This window comes from Mesoplodon bidens (assembly GCF_964165515.1).
Source record: "Mesoplodon bidens genome assembly, chromosome: 8".
Lineage (NCBI taxonomy): Eukaryota > Metazoa > Chordata > Mammalia > Artiodactyla > Ziphiidae > Mesoplodon > Mesoplodon bidens.
The window spans coordinates 11,558,079-11,580,379 of record NC_138165.1 but is presented as its reverse complement, the minus strand read 5'-3'; the positions used below and the strand labels follow the sequence as shown (position 1 = coordinate 11,580,379).

The 22,301-nt window shown below is 38.6% G+C and overlaps 1 protein-coding gene across 3 annotated transcripts in view; it reads left to right on the top strand.

Annotated features, from left to right (window-relative positions):
- The window catches only part of ACTR3 (actin related protein 3), a 59,085-nt gene extending 49,857 nt beyond the window's left edge, over positions 1 to 9,228 (top strand). For all 3 annotated transcript variants that reach the window (XM_081242209.1, XM_081242210.1, XM_081242211.1), the window contains 4 exons: positions 1,693 to 1,785; positions 1,990 to 2,115; positions 5,439 to 5,522; positions 8,001 to 9,228. In XM_081242209.1, the coding sequence (XP_081098335.1) occupies positions 1,693 to 1,785; positions 1,990 to 2,115; positions 5,439 to 5,522; positions 8,001 to 8,096 (399 nt within the window). In that variant the 3' untranslated portion in view covers positions 8,097 to 9,228. The remainder of the gene's footprint in view (positions 1 to 1,692; positions 1,786 to 1,989; positions 2,116 to 5,438; positions 5,523 to 8,000) is intronic.
- The last annotated feature ends 13,073 nt before the right edge of the window (positions 9,229 to 22,301 follow it).

The window sequence follows — 22,301 nt, the reverse complement described above, 5'->3', positions numbered from 1 at the left end:
TGTTAAAAAAAAATTCTGAAAAGTGTATTGTATAACGCACATGTTCTTAACCACCCCGAATAAACACATAACTAATATTTTAACATTTTTCATATATTTTTTAATGAAATTAACTACAGAAAGAATACCTTCCTCAGACCCTTTCCTTTCTCTACTTCCTTTTCATCCTTTCTTCCTCCTGAGGTAATCACAGTCATGAGTTTAGTGTGTTTCCAGTCTATGTTTTTAAATGTACATGTATCCATAAAAATATATATTTAAAAAAATTTGCATATATGGAATCATTCAAGTTTAAAAAAATGAGTGTCACTATTTGGAAATTGTTTATTTTGACTATGAGTATATCATCCTGTGAATAATACAGTTCATTCTTGTTATTTACAGTAGATGTTATATAAAGTTGCTGTAAACACTGAATTAGTGAATGCAGAGTTAGGTTCCTGTGAGGCTCAGGCTACAACATTTTTGTCACTGAAACACGTAACCTTGTTTTATGTGTGTTTCTGTTTAAAGACACATTTTAGAATAGATATTATTGATTTATTAACATTGAGCTCAGGGTCAACAGCACTATGTAATTCGTGCCTAAATGAAACTTATCTAACACTGTATTTTCTCAATAAGGCACATCACAGCCTTCTTGTGCTTTAGGAGCAGCAGACAGTACTTCACACTATCCTTGGGGGTCATCTTAAACAGCAAAATCACCGTCAAAAATGGGAAAACTGTGGCACTAAGAGATCATGAAAAGGATACTTATTTGTAGTATAAAGGCTGAAACAAGAAGGCAGAGCGTTGCCTTGTTCCACCTGAGCTGTGAATGTGACTGTCAGTCAGCTCCAATTTTTGCAGCTCTGCACATGCGCATGTCCATGTGAAAGCACCGCAGATACTGATTTCAGGGTTACAAATAACTTTAGCGAGTAGGCAAATTTGCAGATAACCAAATCCATGAATAATGAGGATTGACGGCACAGCATTTTATTTATTTCATACCCTGCTGGTGGACTTCCGGGTTGTTTTTTTTTTTTTTTTTTGGTACGCGGGCCTCTCACTGTTGTGGCCTCTCCCGTTGCGGAGCACAGGCTCCGGACGCACAGGCTCAGCGGCCATGGCTCACGGGCCCAGCCGCTCCGCAGCATGTGGGATCTTCCCGGACCGGGGCACGAACCCGTGTCCCCTGCATCGGCAGGCGGACTCTCAACCACTGCGCCACCAGGGAAGCCCCCCCCGGGTTGTTTTTACTCTTAGAAGGAAAGCTGCTATAATTTTATGCCTTTATGTAATAGCACATGTGTGGGAGTTTCTTTGGGGTTTGTTATAAGAAGTGGAGTTAGTAGTGGTACATTTTAAATTTTATTAGATGTTGCCAAGTTGTTCTCGAGAGTGTTTATATCAATGTATATTCTCATCAGCATTGTAAAGTGTTGCACAGATTTTTGCCAGCTCATAGTATATGTTTGGCTTTACATTTTTGCTATTCTGGTGGTTATGAAATGGTATATATGATCATTATTTTAATTTGATTTCTTCTGAAATCTCTGATTTCAGTGTCTTTAATTTGATTCAGAGACCAGAATTTATGGTTTTTAGAAGTCCTTTTATTTTTGAACTGAAAACTTTCTTAATTTTTTATTGTGATATTTAAGTCAGGAGTGGTCTAATCTGTCATATGTCCAATTTACTTTTCAGTTTGCTAATCCAGACTTTACTCAGCCTATCTCAGAAGTTGTAGATGAAGTAATTCAGAATTGTCCTATTGATGTCAGACGTCCTCTCTACAAGGTCAGTATTTACAGCAAAATTCTTATTCTAGGTCATACTTTTAAAAACTTCTTTGTTTTCTCTGTTGGTGAATGTAAATTTAAAAACGCCTCTCTTCAAAGGGGTATAGTAGGATTTTAGTACTGTTTCTTGTATCTTTAAACTTTTTCTTCTTTCTCTTACATAAAAGTTGTATTTATTTATTTATTTTGTCCACTAATACAGAATATCGTCCTCTCTGGAGGTTCAACCATGTTCAGGGACTTCGGACGTCGCTTGCAAAGAGATTTGAAAAGAACTGTAGATGCCAGGCTGAAATTAAGTGAGGAATTGAGTGGTGGTAGATTGAAGGTTGGTTTTCTCAGTTATTGGTGGGAAGGTTGAGGGTGCCTTGATTTTTATATTGGGAATGCAAAATGTCTGCCAACTTTCTTTTATTTAGAAAGGTAAGAGGAACCTGAGGTATTCTAATGGAAAGTGGTTAATTTTATAGATTCATATTCATGATATTCTCAGTCATTCCATTCCTCTAGGATATTACCTACATTTCTGGAAAATATCCTTGGTTATAGCCATGAGAGAGATTTTTTTGATATCTGTCTCAAACAGATAATTTATATATAGTAGTTTCCTTGCATATTCCAGCGATAATATTCTTTATGGGTCCACAGAATTTTAAATACCTTTTACAGCAGGACAGCAAAGCAGAGTTGAGAGAGAGAGGCTATTGTGTGGTCAAGCCTGCTTTCACAGACTCTAGCCTCTAGCCTCTCCCATAGCAGCCTCATAGTGTGAAATCAAATTTGTGGTTCAGCAAAACAACCTTTCTATTACATGTCCTGTAATTTTGGGCTTGCTGGCAAAAAGGTCAGAATTAGCCTTAAATTCTCAGATGACTGCTTTATGTATTTATAAGACAAATTTTCAGTAAATTTTGTTTCATTTTCGTTAAATGTGGGATATTGAAGCAAAACATTGATTCAGAGGATATGTTGCTAAGTAAAACACATTTTATTCAACTTGGAAAACTACCAAGAATGAGGGCTCCATCTGAGACTACCGCAGTCACTCAAAGTTACTTAAAAGTAAACTACAACACTCTTGTATTGCTGCTTGTTGAGAAACTGCATGACAGCTGACTGTTTTCAGCCCCTAAATTTTGATTCTCTTAAACTTATCCCTTGGAGTACAGTAAAAAGTAGTTGTTTAGTTTGTAATGACTCATTGCAGATACATGAAATGACGAAATGCTGTTTTTGAAAACAATATTTCAATAAAGTAAAAATGTTTAAACTATTTTTAAGCTTGTATGTTTCTAAGTAAGACATGAGAGATTTTTTCCCCTCGGTGATGTCAGCACTATGCTGACGTATCTAATTGTACAGGAAAAACCTGTGTACAAGAGCACTCTGCCTCCTTCCCTTTTATTTCACTCAGTGGTCATTTGTATAGATCTTCATAACATCCTTATGTATTTGTATTTAAATCTGGCTTTATTTCTTGTCAATCCAATTTTAAATGGCAGCCAAACAGCTTTTTTTTAAACAAAAAAAGCCAGATCTTTTTGTGGCATGTCAGTTTAAAAATGTTTTATTTTGACATAATTTCATGCTTTAAAAAACTTGGTAAAATCTAGTAGAAGATTCCTATACGTTGTTCTCCTAGATTCCCCAAATTTTAGCATTTTATACTAGTGTTATTATTCTGTTTTTATAAATATATGTCTATATGCAAATACACACATATACCTTTTACTGAACTATTTGAGAATGAGTTGCAGATATGATGGCCCATTAACCCTAAATATTCTAGCGTATATTTCCTAAAAATAGACCATTACAGTTATCAACAAAATTAACCTTGATACACAATATTTTATCTAGTTACAGACCTGATTCAAATTTCTCCCATTATTGTTCTGTATAGCAAAAGGAGAAAAATACATTAATTTTTTTCCTGGTCTAGGATTCAATCCAGGATCACATGTTTGAATTAGGTATCATTTCCCTTGAATCTGGAAAAAGTACTTGTGTTTTTTATCTTTTATAACCTTTATTTTTGAAGAGTACAGGCAACTTATTTTGCAGAATCTTTCTCAGTTTGGGGTTGTCTGATGTTTCGTTATGATTAGGTTCAGATTTTGCATTTTTGGCAGTAATACCGCAGAAGTGATGTTGTATTCTTTTTAGTGTATTGTATCACTAGACACATGATATGATTTGTCCCATATGCTAACTTTGATCACCTGGTTAAGTGTCTGTCAGGTTCCTCTATTATAAAGTTATTTTTTCCTTTATATTTAATAAGAATCTTATGGGGAGATACTTTCAGACTATGTAACTATCCTGATTTTCATCAAACTCTCACCCACTGGTTTTAATATCCATTTTTCTTTCCTAAAATAGTTATTACTGTGGTAGCAGCCAAATGGTATTTTGCAAATTCTGTCATTTCTTCTAGGTTTTATAGTCTCATTTTACTGTAAGGAAGAGTATTTCCTTCCACCTCGTTCATTCATTCATTAAGTAATATCTATGAACTCGTGATTTCTCAGTTATTCTATAGGCTGTATTATTAATACCATTGTGATACAATCTCAACATATCATTATACTATTATTAATTTTGATGCTCAAATTTTCTCAGATTTGGCCAGTAGGAATCATTCAAAGGTGGTTTTTGTTCCTTTTGTTGTGGCCCCAGTATTCTTCAGGTACTTCCTTACTTTCTGGAACAGCAAGATACTGCAGGTTCATCTTGTACTTTCTCTTCTCTAGTCTTGTAATCAGCCATTTTGTTTCAACGCACCCTTGTTCCTTTTAGTGGAGAATGCTATTAAGAAACAAAGTTTTATGCTATACATAAAATAGATAAGCAAAAAGGATTTACTGTATAGCATGGGGAACTATATTCAATATCTTATAATAACCTCTAATGGAAAATAATCTGAAAAAATATATATATGAATCACTTTGCTGTACACCTGAAACTAACACAATATTGTAAATCAACTGTACTTCAATTAAAAAAAAAAAGAAACCAAAATTTGGACACTAGGTATATTCATTGCTACTGAGGGGTCACTGCTTCTAGGCCTTTTTGGCAGTCATAGCTAGGATGCGTGTGAGTATCCATCTATATCTAGTTGGCTCTATATAAATTAAAAACTATGGATTCATACTGATAATGCAAGTTTCAGAACACCATAAGGTTCATTATAGCCTTCTACCTTCCCATATTTGTAATGTTCTTCCCTGACAGTAAGAAACCTGGCTTCTGTTTTCTATAATACATTTGTTTGTGCTCAGTCCTGGAATACATATATAGTAGTTTCAGAATTACTAATCCATTACCACTGTGAGAAATAGACCCACTAACTGGAGTTCAGTGTTTGCTTAGTTTTTAACTTAAGCCTGAGGACATAGCCATAATATTGTGTTCACAGGTTACCTGGGTTAGTTCCTTTCCCTCACTTCAGTGTGGTTATGTTTTTTAAAAAATAATAAAATTAGCTTAATTTGTTTTTGTTGTATTCTGTTTTGCCGTGTGTACCCCTCCCCCTGCATCTTTTAAAGTTTTATTTACTTATTTTTGAGTATGTACATCTAAGGTTAAATGATACAGAAATTGTTGTATGAATTTACCATTGAACTGATCTTACTATGTCTTTTATAGCCAAAACCTATTGATGTACAAGTCATTACACACCATATGCAGCGATATGCGGTTTGGTTTGGAGGATCCATGCTGGCTTCCACAGTAAGTGAGATGAAGCTTACTTTAAAATTTGATTTTTTTTTTTTTTTTAAAGAAGATGTTGGGGAGTAGGAGTTTATTAATTAATTAATTTATTTTTGCTGTGTTGGGTCTTCGTTTCTGTGCGAGGGCTTCCCCTAGTTGTGGCAGGTGGGGACCACTCTTCATCGCGGTGAGCGGGCCTCTCACTATCACAGCCTCTCGTTGCGGAGCACAAGCTCCAGACGTGCAGGCTCAGTAGTTGTGGCTCACGGGCCTAGTTGCTCCGCAGCATGTGGGATCTTCCTGGACTGGGGCACGAACCCGTGTCCCCTGCATTGGCAGGCAGATTCTCAACCACTGCGCCACCAGGGAAGCCCAAAATTTGATTTTTTTTTAAGATAAAAGAATTTATCAGTACCTATATAAATTTAAAAGAACAAGAGGAATTCTTAAATTTTTATATAATATTGTACTGGGAAGTTATTGAATAGAAATGTACACAGTATTTTATTTTTTATTTTTTTTATTATTATTATTATTTTTGCGTTACGCGGGCCTCTCACTGCTGTGGCCTCTCTCGTTGTGGAGCACAGGCTCCGGATGCGCAGGCCCAGCGGCCATGGCTCACAGGCCCAGCCGCTCCACGGCATGTGGGATCCTCCCGGACCGGGGCACGAACCCGTGTCCCCTGCATCGGCAGGCGGACTCTCAACCACTGCGCCACCAGGGAAGTCCGTACACAGTATTTTAAAAAGTGGAATTCATTTGGATTTATTTTTTGATTTTTTTGGTTTGTTTGTTTGTTTGTTTGTTTAGAGTGAGCCTTTAAAGTTTTAAAATTTATCTGTAGGGAAAAATCTTTTAACCCTGTGGTAATACAGATATCAGAAGGTCATTGTTTTTTCTGTGCAAATATTTAAAAGCATTAAGAGTTATGTTTCATCACATAGGAAGTATTATGTTCTAAACTGAATAAAGGGAATTACTAAGATCCCTCTCCCCAAACTAAAACATCTAAAAACCCCTTTAAAAGATATTTTAACATTGTTAGTTAGCCTACTAAATAATGGTGCTTTATCATGTAGTATTAAATAAAATGTAAGAACTTTTATCTGAATTATTGAAAACTATACAACCTTGGATTGAAAACCATTTAAAAATAAGAGGTGAAAGTTATTTTCTTCCTTAATTTGAATTGTCTTCAGTTGTGCCGTATAACCTAGTTGAGTGTGTAACTTTGCCCTTTGAGAACGCTCCTGCACTGCTGGTGGGAATGTAAAGTGATACAGCCACTATGGAGAACAGTATGGACGTTCCTTAAAAAACTAAAAATAGAGCTACCATGTGACCCAGCAATCCCACTACTGGGCATATACCCTGAGAGAACCGTAATTCAAAAGGACACATGTACCACAGTGTTCATTGCAGCACTATTTACAATAGCCAGGACATGGAAGCAACCTAAATGTCCACTGACAGATGAATGGATAAAGAAGATGTGGCACATATATACCATGGAATATTACTCAGCCATAAAAGGGAACAAAACTGAGTTATTTGTAATGAGGTGGATGGACCTAGAGTCTGTCATACAGAGCAAAATAAGTCAGAAAAGAGAAAAACAAATACCAGATGCTAACGCACATATATGGAATCTAAAAAAAATGGTACTGATGAACCTAGTGGCAAAAAGCAAGAATAAAGATGCAAAAGTAGAGAACAGACTTGAGGACACAGAGGGGGAAGGGGAAGGTGAGGTGAAATGAGAGAGTGGCATGGACATATATACACTACCAAATGTAAAATGGATGGCTAGTGGGAAGCTGCTGCATAGCACAGGGAGATCAGCTCGGTGCTTTGTGACTACCTAGAGGGGTGGGAAAGGGAGGGTGGGAGGGAGGCTCAAGAGGGAGGAGATATGGGGATATATGTATATGTATAGCTGATTCACTTTGTTATACAGCAGAAAGTAACACACCATTGTAAAGCAATTATACTCCAATAAAGATATAAAAAAGAAAAAAAAACACTTTGCCCTTTGAGAAATAGGATGACAGAGCATGGAACAGTCTGTCCATACCAGACCACGAGTGAGGAAAACAGGTTAATCCAGAAGTTTTTGTAGCATGACTAGGAGTAGTTTATCTGTAATTTAGATTAATGCTGCTGCTTTTCTTGATTCACTGTACAATGTGAGAAAGCCTCAACAGAATGGTCTGAACATTTGAGATTCAACCTTCCATTCCTCAGAATTTCAAGATCCCAGGAGAAACAGGTGTTGAGGAGGGGGATGGAGGGACTCGAGTTAAATGCTCCTTTTCAGTTTTGGTTATAGACTTAAAGCTGATTTTGAGTCATCGTTGATACAATTTCTAAGCTTTGTTCAAGTACCATGAATGGACTGATAATAAACATTGTAGATTTAACAAATCTGTTTTAAAGCATGTGGAAAAGTGGTAAATTTTTGACCTTTACAAAAATATATGCTTTTATTTGCAGCCTGAGTTCTACCAAGTATGCCACACCAAAAAGGATTATGAAGAAATTGGACCTAGCATTTGTCGTCACAATCCAGTGTTTGGAGTCATGTCGTAAAATTGGCTTCATAGTTATTGGGGTTAGGGAGGTGGGGAAGAAATAATCTTTCGGATTACCTGTTTTGTCTGGATGGCTGGTTTTGAGGTTGTAAACCTGACTTGAAATAATAAGACCAAACATAATTATACAGGAATATTTTAATAAGTATATCAACATGCGAATGTAGAGGAGAGCCAAAATGATTAAGTGTTTTTCTTTAGATTGAATATTTGAATCTTACGTGCAACAAAAAGAAGTGGGTTTTAGTTCTTTCTGTGCCCTGCTATTTTGTATATTATTGAATTATCCAAGATTTGATGGGATTTATCGGTATGTAGATAGCTCTATAATGCTTGAATTGTACACTCTGAAGTGTGCAATGCAAGAGCTTGTTTATATTTCATACTTTTTATACTTTGAGGGAAAAAAGTCAAAGAAAAACTAGTATTTGAGGGAAAAAAAGTGACCAAGTAAAGGATAAATACAAAAAATAGCCTGTGAGACTTGGCATACACACACACTCATGGGATTCCAGTTATTAGGAAGTGCTTCCGTACCCTATGCCCCCAATGGTTTTCTTTGCAAGTGCTTTTGGAACTAAGAAGCTAGTATCTTGGATTAACTGATGCCTGCTAGTGCTTTCTGATTACTCGCATTCTGTTTCTCACTTTAAAGGAAAAGTAAAGACAAGACTGTTGGACCAGTATTGCAGTTCTGCAGTGTCATTTCTTATTAAAAAATGAATAATTTGATTACCCAAATTGGTATATTTAAAGCCTAACACCATTCTAATAAAGGCACAAATTTCTTTTTAATACTTGTTTCAAGCTCTTTAATCTCTTTATAAGTTAACTAATAAATCTATTTTCTTCAAACCTCTGCAGTAGTTCTTTAAAAATCACAACAGTTGGTTAGCAAGCTGACTTTTTTATGTGCTCTAAACAAATAATTGTGAACTTTTAATATGTTGAGTGCTTTCATTTTGATAACTGGATCTCCATTTGATATTTTCATTTGTATAACTCATTTGCAGTCTGAAAGTTTTTTTAGTGCCAGTCCCTGACATATCATGGAAAGTTAATTTTCATTGCATTTTAAAATATCTGGATCATGAAGAACAAGTGATGAAAATAAATTAAAACTGAATTACCTTTTCTGTTTTTTTTTTAGAAGCAGTGTCATTCTACTTTGTGTTTATATATTTACATACTTTTTTATTTCTGTTGAGATAGTAGGATTCATTGAAATCTCTATAATGTATATGGTAGAAAATTTCTTATGAACTTGAAATTTTACGTTATTTATAGAAGACTAAAATGGGAGATGTTTTATAGGCTTTTAGAATTTAAGCAGTAATACCAGTGAGCACTTGAACTTCATTATCCGTGAAAATAACACACAGGGTTAATATATATACCTCTGTCCAAAAGTTGAAGAACAATTTAATTGTGTTTGTTTTTTTTTTTTTTTTTTTTTTTTTTTTGCTGTACGCGGGCCTCTCACTGCTGTGGCCTCTCCCGTTGCGGAGCACAGGCTCCGGACACACAGGCTCCGCGGCCATGGCTCGCGGGCCCAGCCGCTCCGCGGCATGTGGGATCTTCCGGGATAGGGGCACGAACCCGTGTCCCCTGCATCGGCAGGCGGACTCTCAACCACTGCGCCACCAGGGAAGCCCTGTGTTTGTTTTTAATATAAAGATAGAATTGGGGAATAAACTTTAGTTGTTATTTAGAGTGAATCTGGACATCTAAAATTATATTAATCATTTATGTGACTCTTAACCCTTTGAGTGGGGGAGTCAGGAACATACTGTGTGTCTTGTACTGGTGATAGTATCAGGGCCACAGGTCTTCTTTTACTTGAAAAAGTATTTCATGAATGTTGTAAAAAAATCTGTCCGAACAGTACCAAAGAGTACATAGTGAAAGTAGATTTCTTTCCTACACTAGCCTGTCTCATTTTCTTATCATTACACTGTTAGAATGTCTTACGTGTCCTTGTAATTTTCTGTGCATATAGAAATGACTATAGCTCCCTTATTTAACACAAATAGGAGCTTACTATGTATGCTGTTTTGCACTTTGCTTTTTCAAAGATCTTTTTTTTTTTTTTTTTTTTTGCGGTACGCGGGCCTCTCACTGTTGTGGCCTCTCCCGTTGTGGAGCACAGGCTCTGAACGCGCAGGCGCAGCGGCCATGGCTCACGGGCCCAGCCGCTCTGCGGTATGTGGGATCTTCCTGGACCGGGGCACGAACCCATGTCCCCTGCATGGGCAGGCGGACTCTCAACCACTGTGCCACCAGGGAAGCCCTCAAAGATCTTTTGATACAGAACTAAATTGATAAGCATTGAAGAATTCATCCTCCGGGCCCAAGAAAGTAGTATTAGTATTGTCATAAATGTCTTTTCCATCTAGGATGGTTGAATAGTAAATAAGCAAGCTTGAAAGACATGTTTACAAAGCTGCAGATTATAGTCTCATGCGTACTTTAATAAAGATGTTCTTAACTATTTGATATGAAAATGTGAAGGTCAGAAATTTTGCTTTAAGCTTAAACTTATTTGGGGAAACAGGAAGACTCTAAACTTTCCTGTATGTTTCCGGATGTATAATGTGATAGAAAGTGCTATTTATTTCTTTACATCTCTCCTGTCATTATATATCATTTCTTCTCTATATAGCGCCTTTGGTTATATATGTGTAGAGGTTGGCCAAGTGAATTAAAATCTGTAACACTGATTTGATGTCAGACTGCATGAGCGTGCTACATTGGAAGAACACTAGACTGAGGCCAGAGGTTGAAATTTTATTCTGGTTCTACAAATTGATAATACAATTCCTCCAACTTTTTTTGTTGTTATTGTTAAAACATGAAAAATATATTTGTATAATCATGGACATATTGTTTGAACTTTCTGGACCTGAATTCAATTTATAATATAAACATAGTAGTGTTACCTGGATTTAACAGTGCAGTTTTTATGAGTTGTGAGAATATAACCTAGCCTTTTGAATTAATTCATTTGTGGTAGTAAAGATGTTATCAAAGGTCTCCTTTCTGATAGGCAGGGCTTTGATCAATTGGGAAATATTAATGGACAGAAGTAAAAGAGATGATGGCTATCTAACTTGATGCCTTCTCTTTAGTAAGTACAGCTTCACCCTTAAACATTAGTAAATGGTGTAGACTGCAAGTTATCACCCTCTTCATTTGGGTCCCTCAATACCAAACCAACTTTAACAGATGGAAATAAATTGTTCCTGCAGTTTCTAGAAGTATCTTCAGAAATAATAAAATGAACTATAGGGATAATAGGCTATTATGTTCTTTATTCTTAATTTCTAGAGAAGTCCTAGAGAATATATCTATATAAATAGAAACTTTATTCTTTCAGATAACCCTAAAGGTGGTACCAGAGTACTTGTAACAATATTGAGGAAATTATTTGTCATGTAAAAAGCTTATTTGTATCATTGTAGAGAGTGCTGTTGTTTCTTTAAATGCTGGACTGATCTGTCAGTAATAAAGTCCAGTGTATTTCTGATTTTCTTGCCAGCCCAGCTCTGACTCCTGTGACCCTGTACTCCCTGTTGTTTTATAATTCATCATCAATAGACTTGAGTACCTTAGATGGCCCTATGCAGTCTCATCTTTTAACTGTTAGCACCCAGAATCCCAACTTAGGTTAAATGGGCGCTAAATATATTAGCTAACATACTCACAAACCAAAATATGTGCAAACTCTAGGGGTGAAACATTCTCCCATTCACATTGGAATCCTGTGTTTTAGAACATATTTCTGTGTAATACCACTTAGTCTGTATAGTTGACCAAGGACAGAGTTGTTGGCGAGAAGTTATAAAGGACTTTCACAGCAAGTTCTGAAAATAAGTACTTTATTTTTGTAATTAGGTCCATACCACACCTAAATTGACCTTAAGCAAGAATGTCTAGATTCTGCTTGTGAGTATGGAAAGTTTTTAGACTTCAGTGGAAAAGGATTTCTGTTACTCATTGTTAATAACTCCTTAATACTGTAACATGTTCATCCCTCTTCCACATAATTTGTTTTTCAGCATACTGAAACGTTCTTTATAACCTGCTTGGTCCTGATAAAATCTTAACAAAAACAAGTTAAAATCTGTGGTTGTCTTTGGTATTCTCCATGCTATAATCCAGTTTAACTGATGCATTTGGGACCTGGAGTTGAAATGAAATAACACCTACTGGAATTCAGAATTGCATTAACATTGCTCCAGTGGTCACAGGAACAGAAAAAAAAAAAAGAAAAAATGGAAATGAATGATTTAGAAAAAATGGCAACTTGGGGGAAAAAACCTGAAAGAAGAAAATAAGGAAATTAAAAATTAGGAAGAAGAAAGGTATTTTTCTGTTATTTTGATTTAGCAAATAATTATTCTTTACTGTTTTCCAGTGTTCCTTCACTTTTGGTGACTTCTATATATTACATTAAAACTAAAATGCTGAGTCAAAATAGTTTCAGTTTTATTCAAACACTACAACTCATTTATATTACCTATATAGTGCATCAAGTCTGGGGCTTCTAATCCCAGAGGCGTTTCTTGACTACATACTATGGTTCAAGCACTGCATGAACATGAATACAACATTATGTCCTGAGCTTAGACGCTAATGCATTAGTACAGATGCTCTCAGAGGAATGAGGAATATTTTGCCCAGAGTTTTAAGAGACATCATCCTAGCTTAGAATTTCTTTTCATAAAGATGGTGGTGGTGGTAATACTGGTTTTTAGGAAAAAGTAACTCAGCTAGGTAAAGGTGAAAGTTATAAAATGTGGCTACGGTTTAAAATTATTATTTTGTGTGTGCCTGAAATTATTTTTGATAAATGTTACCCAATAATAGTCAAAGTAATTGCACAGTAGGGTCTGTCTGATTCATTTGGTATTTTTAGTGCCTTACATATTTCCTGGCACATTGTAGTGGTTAGGTAAATGTGTTCGATAGATGAGTGAATAAAATCCATTTTTCACTTTGAAATTAAAGCTTTGAATTACTTGAGTATACAACTTTTTTCCTTTAAAATTATCTATATCAGAAAACTAAGGCTGAATTTTTGCCTTAAAAACAAAACAGTTAAATTTTACATAAAACAGTGGGGAATTATTTAAGTGATCGTACATTTTCTGAAGTAGGTCTTCAATAATTCCTTAACTAGGTCTTTGATCATTTTGAAATCTCCATGGTGTAAATAAATGGCCAATGTCTCTAAATCATAGCATTGTACAAGGCTAATTGAAATGCCCTGAAATGTTTTGTAACATTCAGTGTCAACAGTAGAAACACTACTGATTCCTAGCTCTGGTTTTTTATTGATCAATTTTGATTCTTTTGTCCAAATCCCATTTTAAACCAGTTAATTTAGAGGTGATGACTTCAAAATTGCCTCCATTTTCAATGAATAAGAGTCAGTGTTGTGGTAGATTGTTAATCTCTTGGAGGTTTATTAGAAAGTTGATACTGGAATTAGAACCATACATTCTTTCTCTTATTGGACGTACATGGTATCTTTCCCAAGCAAATGCTTAAGAATCCACTGTTTAGAGGGCTGGGCAATAAGAAAATCTGAGACTTGTGTTTTGGTGCCATAATGCTCAGCTGGGATGTCATGTACATTCATGAGATGATGGAAGTACTTCACAGGGCAGTTTCTACTGTATTACTACTGGTCTTTCCTGAGACCTTAAAAGAAGAGTAAGATTTTGGTAGATGGAGAATAGGTGGGGAAGATGTTTTGGTTATGGAAGCAACGGCCTGTGTGACAGTTAGTAGCTGGGGAGGGTCAGCATGTTGTGAATGTGGACAGGTTTGAAGAGTGGGGCATAAGATGGGAAGATGTTTGCCACCCTCAGACACTGAGAGACTTGAAAATCGATCCTTTAAGGTTGAGATCACACACGCACACGATGGACATCAGTAACACTGGAATTTTCAGAGTTTGGTCTTGTTCAACTCACATTTTACAGATGAGGGAACACACTATGTGAGGCCACTTAAGTACTTAGTGGCTGAATAGGACTCATTGGTGATGATTGTTTTTATGTTTTGTTTATACTGAACAGCATATGGTTTATTAATTTTTTTTTTCAAAATTTATTTGGCAGCATTGCTTAGCCTCTCAGACCCATCCTGTTGGGAGAGCTTATACCAGCATTATTGTGCTAGATGCTGCTGACGAGAGGGAGGTATCAAATGACCTAAATATATGTCTACCAAGTTACACATGATGCCCGTAGTTACCAGGCTGAAGGGCTGAATGAATAGCAGGAGCCTAACACTCAGCAAGTCTATTCGAGGCCGAATTGGACGTTATGAGACAATGATGTTTAAAAAGAAAGGAAGTAAAGGACACTTCGATACAGAACAACCATTGGAACCTTAAACTGTCCTGATCTAGGCCAAGTGGCATATTTGAGCTCTTACACATTTTGGCCATGTGTCTCTAAATTCGTGCTAAATTTATGTACCATATTTCCGCTCTCACTGGTGCTGAAATTTAAATTTGTTAGTGGTGTAACTGGATTTTTGCGAATTAGAAAGTACCTCAACTGGTTTTAAAAACTGGGAAAGCGTTTTTAGGCTACAAGGAAAAGTGAAGTTTGTGATCATGTTATGAAATACAATTCTTGGCATGTGGGAAGTGCTCAAATATTTCTTGAAAAATGATCTGGATCAAAAAGGACTTGTGGAAATAGTATTTTTGATCCTGCCACTGTTTTGATTCAGTAATTAAAAAGAATACGATGCAGGCAGGGTGATGTCTGTTTTAAAAATAGGTCACATATTTGGCCCAAATTAAAATTCTATTTACACATCCATTTATAGCTGTCTTTAACTTCATCCCTTGCAAGATAGGCCATTGAAAAAGTGGTTCAACCCTTAATATGTATGTATATTTTAATAACTTCAGGATCAAGGGTCTGCTAATGAGCTCACGTTTGGATTACATTTGAGTTGTATGTCTGAATTCACCTGCCACTGATACATCTCAAAAGAAGTACGTTTATTTGATCTGAGCAGTACTGTCTTTTCCTATTTCTCTTTCTTCACCTTTATAAAATGGAAGTTGCAACTCTAGACATTATTCCTTAGGGCACTGGAAGGATGAATTAAATGGTTTTAAGTACTCTTCCCCCCCACCCCCCCACCCCCCGCAAGGAGAAAAACACGGCTTCTTAAACCCCAAGTAGAAGACTGTTCAATCGTTAGCGTTTTAGTATTCCTGACTTTTTCAGACATTTAACAAGAGATGGAAGGAGTGGGGTGGCTTTTGAGTTTAGTCTCTCAATCCATCCACTAGATGTCTCTCTTCTCCATTCATAAATGAATATATTTCAATTAGATTTGCTATCAACACTTTGGAGCTGGGTTAGAGGAACAACACGTTTCACTTTCCCATTTAAAGGATGCCATCTTCAGCAATATACCTTTGACTTCAGTAAAAATGAAATGTTCCTTAGGCTGTTTCAGTAATGCACAGTGTGATTTATTCTGCAGTATCAGCTTGTTAACATTCTATATGCTAAATACTGTTCAAGATGCAGGAGCATTATAGCAAAACAGAAATGGTGTTCTTTTCTGAGACGTTAAGGGTAGGCTTTGTACAGTTTCTCTTTAGTGATGTAGATCATTGGAAAGATGCCAAGTTAATTGCAAAGTCAACAGAAATCTAAGATCAGTTTCATCTCAAGTTACAAAGACATGATTTGATAATTGTCTTTAATTCATGCAGATTTGCGACACCCATCAACTTAAGTTCCACATTTGTCTAAGGTTAATATATAAAGGGTAAACGAAGGTTTCTTACCCAGAAGAAGGTTCAGCACTACGTCCATTTTGCAACATGTGATCAGGAGCTCCTTGAGTGGTGTGTTTTACGTATCAAACTGAACCTTAGGTGACAGCATGGATTGGTTTGGCCAGTTGCTCTTTGTATTTTAGCATAGAATTAACCATAGGTGTCCTGATCCTGAGATACCTGAGCTTTGGCTTCGGAGAGGCTTGTGATTTCAGTTTTATATTCCAGAGTGTTATTTATTCAGGATATATATACCCTCTTCTGTTCTATAATTTAAATTGGTTATTTCCCACAGAAAATCTCAACTTTTTTTTTTAACTGACCGAAGTCATAAAATTATAACAAGAACCGAGAAGTTATGGTGTTCTGAGACTAGGGCTTGTGTACTCTGCGTCACCTACATTCTTGGCTAGATCATTTCCCATTCCCAAGCAGCTTTCCTGCTTGGGCCCTTTATATTCTCAACATGAGCAACAGTAGCAGAAGGAAGTGATTAAAGTTCCTTAAGTAAGTGGCCTTGGGCCATTTTAGCCTAAGTAGCAAAGAAATGAACTGAAGTTACACTTTATCAAAGAAGCAAGCATTTTTATTTCCTCTATGTGCTGTTACATTGTCCTAGAGCTGCCTCATAAAACCTGCCAAGTGGCCTCAAATACCACAAGCCTAAAGCTAACTCTTAAAGAGTCACCTTTAAGAATGTCTCCCCCTCCCCCTCCCCTCTTATCCTTGGGTAGGATAAGACAGAAGAAAAGGCTGATTACTGTTCCCATTCATAAAACGAGCAAGGTCTGAAAGATGCCAGTTTCAAAGTATATAACTCCCATGAGCAGGATTTTCACAGGCTAATCCGAGTCATAGCCGCCTATTTCCTTCGAGAGTTCCTTTTGTAGGTTCAACTTTGCTGAATGGATTCGTATAGAAATCCCGTTAAATGATTGTTTCTTCCAGCTGAGGAAGAATGGCCTCCCTTCAGTTTTGCAAGTGGGGAGGTCTTTGGGTTGTTGAAGAGCTCCCTGACCTACCGCGTGCCTCGACCTAATCTTCGTTTTGCTTGGGCTTGGTGTGCCGTTTTGGTGAACTTGAAATATTGCTATTTCTTGATAATCAAATTCAGTCCAAAGAATATTTTTGAGCCTCCATCATGTAGGAGGCACTGTGCTAGGACCTTGGTGGGGATACAGGGCACTTTGCAGTTATAGCTTAACTTGGAGACAGCCCTGAACATTACTAACGAAATGCAGCACAGTGTGTGTTTCAGGTTGTAATGGGGGCGAGAAAGCAAAAACTAGCTCAGACTGAGAAAATATAAATCTGCATTGCCCTTCATGAGGCACAGATAAAGCCAGCTGCACAGTTAACAGGAAACAGTATTTCTCCCATGGACATGCTGCAGCTGTAGTGTGTCATAACAACTCTCTTCGAGTGTCTGCTGCTTTCTTACTCACTGAGAAACTTTGTTTTCTAAATATCATAGACTATCAGAAATGTTGCTATTTGAAATTATATCAGTAAGATGAAATATCTCCCTTTTATGTAATTCGCTTTGATACAAAAGTTGCCTTCGCTTGCAAATGAGCGACAGAGCTTCAAATAAGGGTTTGGGAACACAGCACTGAACATACCAACTTCTGTTTCCAAGGACACAGAACCCTAGGTCCAATCTGTCGTCCACACCTGATGTTCAGCCCTTTACACAGTGCCCTGCCTTGCTCTGAGCCTATCACAATGTTGATTTATTTAAATTTCACCCTTCCACCCAAACTGGTAGTTTCCACATTTCCTCCAAGTGCAGTACGTGTGCAGGTACTTTCATAGCAGTGGATATTGTCAGACTATTGACTTTGTCAGACTATTGGTTTGCTTCTGGAAGCCTTAGGCTGATTGGGCTAGGACAGATGTCCACTTTGACACTCTCAGTTTAGCATTAAATCGATGTGTAATGTATTTACATAGTACATACGTTGCATATATCCATGTATCCTGTTTTTTCACTTTTAATGGTTTTGTGTGGAGATAATTTTTCTTCCACAAAGTAATCTCTTCCTGGAGGGTGACGTCTGTGCTTAAAATCCCATCTGATGTTTTTTGTTCAGTATCTTGACCAGCATTGTGCATACAGTCGATGTTCAATAAACACTTTCCACAAAGAAGCTTCACATCTTAGCTATTTCTTTGAGGCTTTCTCCAACTTTGAAACCTAACAGATTGTGGTATCCTCTTCCTCACAATTCTACCTCTGCTTCATTAAAGTGCAAGTTAACCCAGGCAATGAGGCGTGGTGCAGTTGAAGCTTTTTATAGCTCCATCTGTCTGCAGTCACCTAAATGTCAGTGGATAGATGTATTTGTCATAATGTGCGGCAAGTGCAAATAAGCCCCCCGTTAGTAGTATCACTAGAGATAAAATAGATGCACAGGAACTCAAAGAGGTGATAAACTGTCAGATTGCACTCTAAGGAAATACAGCATGTCATTGGTAGCTGAAAATGTGCAGAAGTAAATGCACAATTCCTCACTCCAACCCGATTTGTTTTCAAACCTTTGCGTATTTACTTTTGTTCGTCCACCACTTTGGTTGAAATAAACCATTAATTAAAAACAGCTCAGGAAAACCACTGACGATGTTAATAGATCTCAACACGGCAGCAGCAAAACAGTCTCAATTCACCGAACTGCCTTCCAGGCGGGCCTTGCCCTTTCTGTAGAGGATGGTGGAGAAGTAAAAGTCTGGCTCTCAGGGGCTGCTGGGGGATCGGTGTCGCTGACCATCTTATGCCTAAAATAATGCTTTTCCTTGAAACTTACGTATGCAGGGATTCATAAAACCAGCAGAAATAGGAAGTAGTAGAGAAAGCCTTTTGAGTCACCAGGAAGGGTTTGGTAAAAGGCCACACGCTGCATAATCCATGCTCCTTCCTCATGGTTGTGCCCCTTAGGTCATGTTTGCCTGACACGTGGTCCTGAAAGCTCTCTGTTCCAGTGTTTGCTCCCTAATGAATGTCAGTATATTAGATTCTGAGCTAGTGACAAGGGACTTACCTGTGTTCCTGTCCTCACATTCCTCTGGATGTACTAAATGGTTTGATTAAGCCCGATCACTTCAGTGATGAACACTGGAACGGTTTTATTTTTCTCCACAGAACGCGCGTGAAGGAACCGGGGGAGAGTCAGTCCCAATGTGTGCTGTTACGTTCCTCAGGATCCGCTGTTTTGTGGTCTGGTTGTGTTATTAAAATTGCAGTCTCAAGTCATTTCAAAACCCCTGTCCTTTACCACAGCTCAGATTGGCCAGGGCTGCCCCAGCAACTTGACGCTAAGATGTCCAGGTCCCGAGCGCTCTCCCCTTGCCCCCTTCCCCTGCACCTGCTTCCCGAGGGGTGGGAGGTCGGAGAGTTTGCTGTTCTCCGATCAGGTTTCTAATCCTACAGATTCATTATGGCCAGACGGGGGACCGGCAGGCCAGGCCGGGCTCTGCCGAGGCGGTGAGCCTCCTGGGGAGCCTGCGGTGTCTTCTGCCTGGAGGTGTCATGCTCACGTGCTCTGAAGCTCATCCCTGCTGTGGCAGCCCCGACCAGCTGCAGACCCCACCTCATGCACATTCCACGTCACCAAAGCACACATCCAACTGGAGGATACAATGCAGAGATCTCCAGACATCGGGAAACATTCTCTTAGAGCCGGTCCCCCAGCCTGGGTGAGAGTCTGGGGACAAATTGAACACGTCCCTTTCTCCATGCGAAGGAGAGAGAGAAGCCACGTTCTCAAGAAGAAAACTGTGTGAGGTGGTAACCCGCTCCCTGTCTCCAGCTGTCTTTAGCCCGTCTTTGTACCCGCCAGGCTGACAACCGGTGCTTTACAGACCACTGTCTTCTGGGGCTCCTGATGGAGTTTCCCGATGCTGAACCAAACATCTCCAGGATGCTGTTATTCCTGGCTGGCTCTCTCTCTACACTGAGTCCCCAGTCCTGCCGTCCCCAGTATCACTCCAGGAGTGGGTTTCATTTTCAGGACCACATGTGTTGCCGGAGATGCTCTGACCTGTCTTGAGCTCATCTTCTGATATTTGACAGGAAGAATCTACACACGTCAGCAAGGCCTGAATGCACCGTGTATGTGAAAGGTAATGAAGATTCCCAGTCATGATCCTAAGCCTTGGTTTTGATAATTTTTCCACAGAAAGATTCACTTCTGTTCAATAAATATTTTAAAAATAGTTGAAAAAAGCAAGTGTTTAAAGGAGTATATTTTTTGCTACCTGGAAAACAATGTTGACAACTAGTTACAAATATACCTACCAGTTATATCTATTACTACCAGTAATATAAGTACTATAATTCCCTGGCAGTCCAGTGGTTAGGACTCTGTGCTTTCACTGCTGAGGGCACAGGTTCAATCCCTGGTTGGGGAACTAAGATCCTGCAAGCTGTGCAGCATGGCCAAATTAAAAAAAAAAAAAAAAGACAAAACAAAATAAAAAACTACTATCTATTGAACACCTACTCTGTGCTAGGCAGTGTTTTCGATACTTCACACTTAATCCCATGAATCGAGCATCACTAGCTCCATTTACAGAGGAGAAAAATGAAGCTGAGCATGGGTGAAAGACTTGACCAAGGTAGAATCCATTTGGATACATGTAACAGAAAAATCCAACTCAAATGGATTAACTAAATAAGAATGTAATCTTGTATTGAAGCAGTCTATAGGTAGGTCGCTCCAGGATTGATTAATCTGATAATCCACTGACCTCATCAGGGACCCCGTTTTCCCTTTCTGCCGTACCAGTCTCAGCACGGGAGGCTCTGTGTTTGGGCTGTCTCTTCCCATGGTTGACAGTGAATGGTTGCTTTTTCAGGTCTCCTGTCCAGACATAATCACATCCAGCCGCAGAATAGATTTCTCTTCCTGGATGATCTTTTTTAAGAAAACGGGCAATTTCCTACACGCCTCCCAGAAGAGTTCTCCTTACGTCTCCATGGTCAGAATTACAACATATGTCCATGCTAAATTGAGTGGATTTCAGTGTCTGGCTTAGTGAGAGCAAGTGGAAGAGTGTATCTTACTGAGATAAATTGGCTGCTTGGAATGGGTGTGTGTGCACGTGTTGGATTGTTGGATACACAGCTCCCCTCAGAGCAGAGCAGGGATGCATCCCAAAGCCTGGGCTTGTCTCACGCATTCCCCAAACTCACATGTGCATAAACGTTTACTGTGTGTGGCTATTATGAAAAATGTGACTGGAACAGATCCCAATGTTTGAGAGATTTACACTTGTGATTATATTTGGGTTAGGTAAGTATTAACACGTGTTCACTTTCTCTGAATATTGGCCAAATGGTGTGTGGAGCAACTATGGTCTTGAAGAGTGTGACGTCCTAGCAACAGGATAACTTAGCTCCTCTGACCCGTGTTATAGTCTCTTCTTATAGAGCATCCCCTCTCACTCTCTCCTTACTGAGGAGTAGTTGTGGCTAATGAGTTTGGGAAGGCAGACAGATTGAACAGGCCCTTGAATTTCAGGCCAACGGATATAGACGTTTGTTTTCTCTAAGGAATATGGAGTCATTGAAGACTTTAGCCAGAAAAAGACATGACCCCCAACTGTGATTTAGGAAGATTAATTTATCAGAGTGGATGGGAAGAACTGATTCAGAGAAAAATCAGAGGTCTTTCCCTTTGTAGGAGGTATGACTCTCAGTCTAGTCTAGTGTCTAGTCTAGTCTCCATCAAGTCTAGTGTACACGAAACGCCCATTTCTTTCTTTCAGGTTGAGTTTTCAGTTTCATTCTGCTGGGCCGATAGGAAATTCAGTCTCTGTCATTGTTTGGCACTCCTGCCTTCGCAAGGACGCTCTAAATCTCAAAACTTAATGAGGTACCTGAGAGGCTTGGGAAGGACCCCTACCCTCCACTGCATCATGGCTGCACTGACATCTGTAAAGCTGAGTGGCCTCCTGTGGCGTAGGGTATGGGAAGCTTTCCTAAGTCTAGGACCCTTGGAGCCCAAGGTCCAGGGTCCCTGAAGACCACACAGCCCTCTCCTCTGAGTGGTGTTTCCTCTTCAGTGTGCTACCATCAGAAATACTCAGGTAACTCCTCCCATCACCCTTTCCCAATCTCTGACCTCTTTTTAAATTTTATTTATTTATTTTTGGCTGCACTGGGTCTTCGTTGCTGCGCGCGGGCTTTCTCTGGTTGCGGCGAGCGGGGGCTACTCTTTGTTAGGGTGCACAGGCTTCTCATTGCGGGGGCTTCTCTTGTTGCGGAGCACGGGTTTTAGGTGCGTGGGCTTCAGTAGTTGTGGTGCGTGGGCTCAGTAGTCGTGCCGCACGGGCTCACTTGCTCCGCAGCATGCGGGATCTTCCCGGTCCAGGGCTCGAACC